Source organism: Stegodyphus dumicola, chromosome 3 (genome assembly GCF_044657685.1).
Source record: "Stegodyphus dumicola isolate Sdum_Otavi_A_Nest chromosome 3, ASM4465768v1".
NCBI classification, from domain to species: domain Eukaryota; kingdom Metazoa; phylum Arthropoda; class Arachnida; order Araneae; family Eresidae; genus Stegodyphus; species Stegodyphus dumicola.
The window spans coordinates 131,441,945-131,454,044 of record NC_140770.1 but is presented as its reverse complement, the minus strand read 5'-3'; the positions used below and the strand labels follow the sequence as shown (position 1 = coordinate 131,454,044).

At 37.6% G+C, this 12,100-nt stretch overlaps 1 protein-coding gene across 1 annotated transcript in view; it reads right to left on the bottom strand.

Annotated features, from left to right (window-relative positions):
• Positions 1-12,100, bottom strand: part of LOC118186632 (uncharacterized) — a 435,694-nt gene that overhangs the window by 69,952 nt on the left and 353,642 nt on the right. The window contains exon 10 of the mRNA XM_085813324.1: positions 3,851-5,135. Within this exon, the coding sequence (XP_085669450.1) occupies positions 3,851-5,135 (1,285 nt within the window). The remainder of the gene's footprint in view (positions 1-3,850; positions 5,136-12,100) is intronic.

Sequence of the window (12,100 nt, the reverse complement as noted above, 5' to 3'; positions counted from 1 at the left end):
AGACGACAAAGCCCCTGTTCACACAGCTCACATTGTCCAGGACTGGTTTTCTGAGCACGAGGATGAGTTGTCCCATCTCCCCTGGCCACCACAGTCACCAGACCTGAATATAATCGAACCTTTGTGGTTTACACTGGAACGGAAAGTGCGTTCTCGTTATCCACCGCCAACATCGTTATCTGAACTTGCCACCGTTTTGCAGGAAGAATGGTATAGTATTCCCTTGGCAAACATACAGGAACTGTATTTATCCATTCCGAGAAGACTGCAAGCTGTTTTGGATGCCAACGGGTTTCCTACACCATATTAAGCAAAGAAACATGTTTTTTTAAAGGTGTTTCCATATTTTTGTCCAACCCCTGTAAGTGGCACATGAAAATATAATTGTTTGAAACATCCCACTCTCGATATATGTCATTATCTAATAAACTCCTTCCCCTTCTTCTTTTTGTTCATAACCGAATTAAACAAGCAATTAATGGTCCAAATGTACAAAAATATCCATCACACATTTATCTTCACTGTACTATTGTATTTGAAGTTTAAGCATAAAAAATAAGTGTAAAATATATGTGTAAAATGTAAGTCAAATTATAAGTTATTTTCTACCTCTTTTCTGAGCGTCTTCGTGGTGTAATTGGAAATCATTTCAGGATAGCATTTGGAAGGTTCGAGATTAGAGTCCCGGAGAATGCATTGCTTCTTTTTTCAAGATCCTTGCTTCAAAAATGTTTTTATAGACTCTACGCGTCGCGTTCTAATTAAAAGGTGGTAACAACAATTCCGTGCAATTAGATTTGACCACTGTATATCCTCTTCCCCAGTCGGCCCATTAAAAGGAGGAATGTGTAAGATATGTTCTCTCTTCTTAGTGTGCCTTCGTGATGAAATTTAAAAGCACTTCTGGCAAGCAAATGAGAGGTTAGGAGTTCGAAATCTGAAGAAGAAACTTCACAATTCTCAGGTCTCTTGCTTCGAAATACACTAGTGAACAATTGCTATGGACGGATCACAGATGGCTATGTAGCGCGTAAGAAAGTAAGTGAAGTTGGACGCCAAGTGAAATAAAATAATACCAGAATACAAGGACATAATAAAGTTAATTCATTGCGTTCTGAAATCCAGAAGGCTTTGAAAAGTGTTCGAGGGAAAATATGATCACTTTATGCTGAATGCGTAAAGGGAGGAAACCGTCAGCAGGCATTCCGGTGTACAATATCAAAACAAGATATGGCCAACATGGAGGGCGATGCAATATTGCACACGTCGTGCCATGCTTTCCACAATATTATCCAGCAACTGTTGGGATAATTTATTCCATTCCTTTGTCAGTGCACAGATGAGGGTGCTCTTTTCTTATTAGACGGCATTGTCGACCAGCAGGACTCTTCGCCAAAGCATCCCAAGCATTTTCAATGAGATTCATATCTGGAGAACCTGCTCGCCATACGAGGCGTTGAATATTCTCGCTCTCTAGGCACTCCTGGACAGCGACTGTTCAATGACATGTTGCGCTATCGTCCATGAAAACAAATTTATCACTGATAGCACAACAGAACATGTGAACATGAGGCAGCAGAGCATCGTTAATGTGTTGTTGGCCAGTCATAGTACTAGCTGGAAGCACATAGAAGGATTTACGGCCATTGAACATGATCCCAGCCCATACCATGACGCTACTTATAGGATATTGGTGTCTTTCCTGGATGTTTGCGGAACTATATACAGTACCACTCTTATGCTATATAAGTTTTCGTTCACAGTTAAACGAGAGACTGAACTTACTTTCATCTAAGAATGGTACACAAGCCCAGTGGTCTTCCCTCTAATTGCGATACTGACGACACCATTGCAAGCGGTCGGAACGGTTACATTTCACTAATAATAAAGCAGGCGTATAGTCCTCCTTGACGCAAACCTCTGGCTGAAGTTTTTCGGGGGATTCGCTTGCAAGTAGCAAGTAATTGATCTGCTACCACAGTAGCTGTGCCCCGCCAGTTCCTTTTCTCGGTAGCACTATGTACCTCTCTTCTGCAGGCGTCGTACAGCGAACATGATCTTCCCCCTATGCATTCCATTTGTTTGAAATGATTTCCAAAATCTTGATATAATACTGTGGCTGACGACAAACTCCCTAACAATATGTGTTATTTTTCGCCCTTCTTCAATCTTGTCAATAACACGACCACGCGCTAAATCATTTAAATAATGTTGGGAAGACATATTGAAAATTGCAAGTTCATGAACTGATTCTTTCCTTTAAAATTTTGCTTTTGAAGAACAACGGTCAATAAGCATCAAATCCCTTATATCTCTTATCAGCGCTATCACGTGACGAACAACTTCGGTAATTCAAAATTTACATACGCACAACACGTCTTACTGTATCCCACACTTATGCTAATTTCCACATTTTCCTGCCTTCCATTTTGTTGTTGCTACCACTGCTACCGTCCTTAGCAATTATCCACCAGTGTATCTATGATGGTCTCTAAAAGTAATTTTTATTTGCATGGAATTACGTCTATCAATTCTGAAAAATATCAGTTTCTGTATTAAGAATTAAAAACATACAGATTTTGGGCAAATTTTACTATAACTGTTAAATACAATATAATTTTAGCATTCTACTCACCATACCTAGTAATTATAAGGAACGAAAAACATCTGATAAGTTATTCAACTTAATTAATGCATGATGCATATTTTACTACATGCTCAGAGTCTCATGTTAATATAATTTGACAAACAACTAAATCTTTATGCGTTACCCATGCAACCGGATCAATACGTGAGAATGAAAGTATAGCTCATAATATGGTTCAAAGAAAAAGTATACATTTGTGGCCAGTATGTTAGTAATATAATCCGAACGATTATGCATCCGAATACAGTAATGAATCTGATATGAATTTTATAAATTAAAAATTCCTAATATGTTAATTAATATGTTGAAATAGACAAATTTTAAATATTTTATACATTTAAAGATGTTTTTAAATCATATTGTTGCTAATCATATAGCTAGTCATATTTTATTGCTCTAATGAAGTTTATGAATGAAAATAGGGCGCTAGTAGGAATCTTCTGTTAAAATTGAATTTTGTATTTATATGGGTTTTGGATATCTGTGGTGTTCTATGTTGTGAATTTGTGTTTATGGAATTTTTTGTTTGTTTGTTAGTTTGTAATTTTGTGTTAGATTTGCTTATTTAGTTTTGATTTTGTATTTTTGTTTGTTGTTTGGGTTACTGGCTACCCTCGTTTGTGGAGATACGGGGCCCCTTCTTTTGAGCTATGGGGACACTCGTGTCCAGGTGGGCAGAAGGAAGCCTCCAATTCTTACATTTAAAGATGTGAAAAGAAGTAAAAAATTTTGCTATGTTTAAGAAGTCATATAAAATAAATTTTTAAATTCGATTTTTGTTCTTTCATTTTCAAATTTAAAGGCACTAAATGATATATCCCATATTTTACTATCATACATTAGTATATATAAATGATCCTGAAATAACGGTTTTAGGCAAAGATTTTGTTAGGTATCGTAAGTTTGCTGTAAGTTTAGAAGTTATAAAAAATACACTAAGTTCACCGTAAGTTTCAGAAGCCATTCGTTAATAAACAGCATTAAATATGTAATTATTTCGCACCTATCCTCAACGAATAATAATCACCAATGCTTACTTAAAGTTTTATATCATAAATAAAAATTTAGATGTTTAAAAAGTGCAATAAATGAGCACTAGAAGAATTTTTTCCTCTTATTTTTAGAAAAGGCAACAGAATAAAATATATATTCAGTTATATTATAAGATACACGCATTTCTGGTGTCTGTATCTGAATACTCACCAGCTTGCTGAGCTTGAACCTGCGTATAATACTGGATGTATTGGGCAGGCTGCTGCCGCATAGGAGGATGGTGCAAGGTGTGAGCCATCTCATGAGACTCCATTTGTGGGAAAGGTGGCACTGTGATTTCGCTTGTGTGTCTTCTCCTGCCTTTCTTTGGAGATGGCTGGGTTGCCATTTTAGATTGAAGTCGGCGCAGTGATTCTATGCTGGTCCCAACTAAAGCCGAAGAAGGGGCAACTGTTGTCGTGGGTGGTACACGATGCCGTTTACCATCATGCCATTGTTCAGAGGCCGATACAACAGTCGTAGTGGCAGTTGTCATTATCGTAATATCATCATCGGAAGAACGATGCGTCAGTGCATAGGAGGGAACGGCATCAGGTAAAGAAGTCCTCACACCAGTCGGCTGAGGTGTATTACGCCCAGAATACAGTGCCTGTTCTTGGCTCACGTGCTGAGCATAACTCTGCGCCTGGTAAGACGTTTGGGGATACTGATGCAACTGTTCTTGACTTTGGTAGGGAGATTGTATCTGTGGTTGAGTACGGTACGGAGAAAGTATATATGTTTGTAATTGGGATGCCGACGATTTGGGCTGTGTTTGATAAGGGGAATGGGCAGGTGACTGCATTTGCTGATACAAAGAGTCATTACGAATTTGGCCTTGCTGATCTGCTATCTGTGTTTTATGAGGCGAACTTGCCTGACATGTGATAGCTAACCTAGTTTCTTCTCTCCTTTCATTTGTTTGTGGCTGAGTTGATGTTGGGGTTAGACGCGTATGCACGCTTTCTCCTTCCCCTCTTTCCTTTCCTCTTTGTTCCAACATCACTTTTCTATCTTCTGTCACAGCTTTTAATTCGTCCCTGAGTTGTTGCTTAAGGTTTTGCATATATTGAGGTAGTTTAGTACCTGATGCTTCCCCACCTGGGCTAGGAGTTCTAGACATCTCTGCTCGCCTGCCCAGCAAAGGAGAAAGGTTATCACCACCAGGTGTCGGCGAGGGAGCACCCAAGGTATGCGCGGGAGAATACTGTCTTGAACTTTCAATTGTCGTAACTACTGTTGTTGTTACCGTCATAGCAACTGCTGGGGAAGGCATCTCAATGTCAGTCGAAAGATCGTGAGATTCAGACACACCATTCTTATTTCTTTCTTGAGTTTTCCTAGTTGGACTCGGAGAGGAAACTTGGTCTTGCGGAAGATTTGGTAGCTTCCTTCGGAGTCGGACAGACTTTATGCTTTCCGCTTCGCTCTGTGTATCTGATGAGTCACCTGCCTGCTGCGGAAAAAATAAATATATAAATATATAATGAAATAAAACTAAAAAATTTTATGACAAAACCCTAAAATATCTTTTATTTAAAATTTTTATTTTTTGATTAAAGACAATACACTTGTAAAGTCATAAAGTTATTTCGAGGCCGGAAAGATGAAAAATATGCAACGCCTTCGACGGGAATCGAACCGCGAAACTCTGGAATACGCGCCCAGCCTGCAGACCACTACACCACGAAAGCATGCCAAGAAGACGGCGGAAATACCTTATATACTCCCCCTTTTAAAGGGCGACTGGGGTTTTTAGGGGACTCAATCGCCAAATCCTGGATGTGGAGAATCATCATCGACCACCCTTTTAATTCGGGTGCCACTTGTAGAGTCATTAGGTTATTTCGAAGACGGAGAGGTGAAAAATGTGCAACACCTTCGCCGGGAATCGAACCGCCGAACTCCGGAATACGCGCCCAGCGTGCAGACCACCACACTATGGAGAAATGGCAAGAAATCGGGAGAAATACCTTATACACTAAATCTAAAATATATAGGGCATTGAACTAAGTAGTATCGTCACTTAACTTAATGGCGCATTTAAATTACACTCATGTCCATAAATTAAGGATAATGCAAAATCAGACAAAGGAAGAGTTAGAAGCAAAACAAATTTGACTTATCTGTAAAGCTTATTTATTAAACAAAAGGTAAAAAGAAAAAAAAAGTTGTTATATGTTTGATATTATTAAAAAAATTAGCGATTTTTTCTCCCTGGAGCAAATTACAAAAAATAACCTATTTACAGAAAAACAATATTACATGGTTGGTATGATTGTTAATACATTGTATGTCTCCCAGACGATGCAATACAGTCCGTACAACGCCTAGGCATACTGAGTATCAAATTATCGATCTGATCTTGGGTGGATATTATACCACTCAAAAAGCAATGCTATCCGAACTTCCGGTAGACATGTAGGAGGAGGTTGACAGGCTGCAACTCGTCGGCCAAGCATGCCCCACACGTGCTCTACTGGATTCAAGTCCGGTGAGAATGCTGGCCAGTCCATACGGGTAATATCCTCCGATTGAAGGCATTCGCTTACGATGTTTGCACGGTGAGGACGTGCGTTGTCATCCATAAACACAAATTGTGCGCCCATAGCGCCCGAAACAAACGTACATGTTGTTCCAGAATGACGTCCCGATAGATTTGGCTTTTCATGGTTCCAATTTGAACATGCAGGTCAGTTCTGGAACCCAGAATAATTGCACCCCAAACGAGCACTCCTGTACCACCGTAACGGTGTCGTTCAATGATGTTTTCTTGGAGGTAACGGGTACCTGGAGCTCTCCATATGAAAGTCCGGCGAGAATCAGACTGCAAGCTACACCTGGACTCGTCGGAAAACATCACACAAGCTCACTGTTGCGGTGTCCACAATGCATGCTCTCTACTCCAGGCTAACCGCAGGCGACAGAAAGTTGCAGTAAGTGGAACGCATCTGACAGGTCTACGAGCATATAGACCAATCTGCCCTAAGCGTCTGTACACGGTCTGCCTTGAAATTGTCGTACGAGTGGCTGAAGAGAGATGACGAGACAGGTCTGAGGCTGTGCTCCGACTGTTTCTTTTGGCAGTAACTGCCAAATACCGGTCCTCATTCGGCGTTGTAACTCTGGGGCGACCTATGTGTAACGTCTACTCACATTACCATCATCTTGGAATCGTTGCCAAAGCCTGGAGATGACACTGTGGGCAATTCCAAGTTCGTCTGATACTTCCAGTTGGGTACGCCCACATTCCAGACGGCCGATAATTCTACCACGTAAAAAATCATCCAAATGCGTCCTTTGTGTCATAACTATTCGGTTATTGCACTGAAACACTTATAAAGCGCCTGCGAACAAATTTACTTCTTCGCCTGTATTCCTTATATATTACTCTCTTACACTCTCGTCATTGTGACGTACCATCGGTGTCATCTGGGTACTTCTTGAAATTTGCATATGATTCTTGAAGATGTGTGTAGTGATTTTAAGGGTGATATATTTATTTTAGAGATGTAACAGACCTATTTAAGTGTAATTGAACTATTTTATTCACGCCATGAACTCATGAACTGTAACCGAACTATTTTATTAAAACACCATCTCGTGGCGATATGAAAAAACGTCAGTCGACCTCTAGCCGCCATGATGATAGTTTACTATGTTATGTTATTCAAATGTTTGATGTTCCATTTCGTATATGTTTCATTTTTATGTATATTTCTTTTTGTTTGTAACCGTTCCTGTGTGCTCTGTTAACAAATCCTTTTAAAGATAGCCGGCATTAGTGTCTATTGAGGAACGGCAACATCACATTGGCGCCCACGTAAATAGTCATTCGATTTTATTCATAATCATTTTCTTTCGCTTCAAGAAATATTTTTAAGACATGCATTCATTAAAGGAAACAATTATATTTACTTGAAGTAGTATATTATAATCATTTTCTCAAAATGTTCGTCGAAAGATAAATCAACGAGTACAATATTTTTTTTATGTAGAATAAAACATTTAATGAGGAACAACAGCACTCAAAGGAAATAAAAATAATAAAAGATTTGACGTAAACACATCATAAATTATCACTAGTCTAAACATTTCCGCGGGGGAAAAACATCTGCTGCTGTAAATCAGAAGCGAAACTAATAAATCCTAATGAACAACGTCCATGAATATATTCAAACTTTTACATCAAAACATGTATTTAGTGAAACAATATTATCCACAAATTAATTTAATATACGCATTAACATTTTAAAATAACAAATTACAGTTCAATAAATAACGTTTGGTTAACAGAAAGCCGTTTGCTTTCCTTTAATACTCTTATGTGTTATCAATAAATCAGATTTCAGTAAGGAATTTACATTTGCTTTAAGAAGCAGCTTATAATAAATAACCAGTTTAAAATAACTTTAAACTCAGATTAAACGATAATGTAAACGAACTTATCTCTTCCGTTGAAACTGTCCAGTTGATGATTCGATGTGCTAGCAGCACGGCATGACAATTTTAATTCCTAAATTGGTTTCCAGAATTTTTGACCAGCAGTCCACACCTGAAAAGAAACTGAGCCGATCTCCAGCAACTAAAAGTTAAATTCGGGAGTAAGGGCTTGTTAAAGCCAAACAGAAATTCTAAAAGTTTTATTGCGCCATTTTGGATTCAAATTTAGTTGGGCGCCAATGGCTACATTGCTAGCATCTGTGCGAATGATAAAAGGCTTCGTTCCATTAGCTTGCTTAAGAATCGGCGGGCTAATTAATTTGGATTTCAGCTCTTGGAAAGCATTTTCTTGTTGTGCTTCCCACTTCCACAGCGCTTTCTTCTTTGTTAAATCCGTCAACGGTTTGGCTATTTGAGAAAAATTTGGAATATATCGACGATACCAGGAACACATTTGTACGAACGATTGCACTTGCTTAACAAATATCACACTGTCTTCAAAGTAGTGGGAGAAGCCACTAATCAAAAGCCATCTGGCTTACTTCAAACTCCAGTCTATGCTCAACGTTTTGAGACCTTGTCAATTGATCTTTTCGGTCCCCTTCCTGAAACACTGTCTGGTGAAAAATGGATTTTTATTGTGCAGGACTGTGCCACGAAGTGGACAGAACTATTTGCTTTAAAGGAAGCCACGGCCAGAGAATGTGCCACTATTCTTTTGGAGGAAGTCGCCCTTCGATTTGGGTTACCCAGGAAAATAATAAGTGATAATGGTACCCAGTTTACTAGTGCTGTTATGCAACAACTATGCTATATCTTGAACATTGATCAAAGTCTTACTCCTGTCTATCACTCACAATCAAACCCAGTTGAAAGGAAGAATATAGATCTGAAACCACGTTTAGCAATACTTGTTGGTAACGACCATCAGTCATGGAAGGATAAACTACCATTAATAAGGTTTGCTTTGAATACAGCCAAATGTGATTCAACTGGACATTCTGCTGCTTTTCTTCAATTTGCACGAAAGTTACGAACCTTAGATGATGTTCGTAACTTTCGTGCAAATTAATATCGAAATAAGCAAAACTCAGCTCGTGTAATTCCAGTGGTTCCCTTAAAGAAAAGAGGACGCCCGAAACGTGTAATACCATCCGAATCTGCACCTGTTGCACAAGGTGCTGGTGACGCAAAATCTACTCCTCGTCAAACTGGAGCCCGTCCATCTGATTCTCCACCCGCTGCACAAAGTAGACAAATGTCAGTTCCTGACTTCTTGCCGAGACGTCTACGAAGTCAGAGGGGGAGGATGTAACAGACCTATTTAAGCGTAATTGAACTATTTTATTCATGCCATGAACTCATGAACTGTAACCGAACTATTTTATTAAAACGCCATCTCGTGGCGATATGAAAAATCGTCAGTCGACCTCCAGCCGCCATGATGATAGTTTACTATGTTATGTTATTCAAATGTTTGATGTTCCATTTCGTATATGTTTCATTTTTATGTATATTTCTTTTTGTTTGTAACCGTTCCTGTGTGCTCTGTTAATAAATCCTTTTAAAGCTAGCCGGCATTAGTGTCTATTGAGGAACGGCAACATCACAGAGTTCGATTTCCGCGTGACTCGTGAATTATCCTTAATTTATGGACATGAGTGTAAATGGGGCACTTAAGAATAAAACAAATTGCTCAAACATTTTCTATATTAATTTTTGAAATAATTAAAATCATATTATATTTCAATTAAAGTACATAAAAAAATAAAAAAGTCTGAGATGTTTCAGATTTTAAATTACGTCCAAAGGGGCGTTTTCTTAACGTATTGTGTGTTACCTTTATTTATTAAATATCATGTTTTTTGCACTTAAACCATAAAATTTAGTTCAATAGCAATGTCGCAAAATAATTTTAAAATGAGCTTATCTTTAGAATTTCCGATACACAGTTCGACGCGCTGGAGATAAAAAGGGTTTTTTTTTTCCCCCGTAAAATGTTGCCATTGTTTTTAAATCGTTGAGTTTGTTCCTCAAAAATTCGTTAAAGTTTTACAAAATATGAAATCGATAATAAAACAAATTCTAAATTTCAAATTTGGGATTGCAGATGCCCATATTCGCAGTAGGATTACGTCATTCAAAACTGGATGGCTCTAGATACCGTTGTTTTTATCACAATGCAAAAAATATACATGCATTTATGCAGATTTTTCATTATTTAATTTCTTCAAATATGACGCAGGACTTTTGTGGCAACAGTTTGAACAATGAACCGACATTCATAGGAGTCCGAAGCAAAATGCCAAAACGAAATTAATAGTCGTTCTGGACTCAAATCCCTTTGGACTAATAAAGGTGCTATTATTAATCATTCTCTTTTATAACAAGATCAGTTTTCTGGTTTACTTACTCTAGTAACGTTAAATTTATAACTACGTACTTTTTCCATTATACAGAGCTTCAAATACTAAGTTTACGCATAAAGATGGACGTGAAAATTGTTTAACGCTTTGTGAGAAAGTTTTCACATTTATCCCTTTGACGCGCGGTGGTCGCGCCCTGAAACCACCATTTTCCGAATTTTTTTCTCCTCTTTTTTCCGAAATTTTTGAATGAAAATGAATTGATTACTGATCGATTGCATCTAAATAACACAAAATGACTGTAGAATCATATATGTTTTAGGTATTAATACTTCAGATCGGTTGCCTTTTAAAATTATTTTTCGATGAGACAAAATAACTTCCTTTTATTAATATAAACAACTTTAAATTTCAAAAGTTAGTCATCGCGCATCATGATTTCTATCATAAGCAATAAAAAATTGCAGTAATTAAACTGCATATATAAAAAAAACCTCTATATGTATGGCATTTGCTATGTGGTTTCAGGGCGCGACCACTGCGCCACTAGAGTATTGTGTCCCAATGCTTACAATCCTCTAGAGTCTCGGTAGTCGCGCCTTGAAACCACTGGCGTTTGCTTCTCAATGGCGTTCGCTTGATTTTCAAATAGGAATGTTTATTTTTACCCGGATATAGATAAAGGGCTTTGAAACCACAGAGTTATTTTATTACTAAACAATACATGCACCTGCCCAGTAAAAAGGTCTTTCGTTTCCAAATACCTTTCTCTGACATCAACAGACTTGCTCCCCAAGCTAGTATTCTGATTTTATATATTATTTCCTGTTGTTTAAATTTAATGTAAATATACTTTGCTATTGCGTAAAAGTTTTATTTAAATTTAAAATATTTTCTGAATATTTTGGGACGAAATACGAATAAAATAAGTATGAATGAGAAACGAACTATCCGTACAAAGCCAAAAAGGCCAAGCCCCCCACCCCCCATTAACATAAAAAACCACAAATTTCATGTTCCAGATGAAAAGAAACTAAATAACGCTGGACATATATCAGTGAAACTTAAATCCAGGCAGTGTACATTTTGTAGCACAAGGAAGAAACCTCATAGAACAAGATGTATGTGCGAAACGTGCAGTGCGGGTCTATGCATGTGCCAAAAAGACAACACATGCTTTGAACAGTGTCACAAAAAAAATTGTTCTTTGAAATAAAAAAAAACTGAGTTCTTTTTTATCCTTATTTTATTGAGTTATTCATTTATCCAAATGTCCTTATTATGTAGGTACTTATATTTTCACTGCTATAGAAAAATTACATAAATGTTTATTTTTTACTTTTTTCTGACGATTTACTTTGTAAAATAATGTAAAAAAATTATATATAATACAATTCTTACATAATTTTTTTAAATCCGTAAATTTCGTCATTTATTGGAAACGCGCGCGGAAAATGGTAAGTTTTTTTTTTTCCCTGCTATATCAGTAAGTTTCAAAGTCCTATAGGCGCGGTGGTTTCACAGTGCGACCACCACCCACAGAACAATGGGAGAGAGAAGATTTTTTTTAATTCATACATTATTTGTCTCTAGGATCATAATATTCAATTTC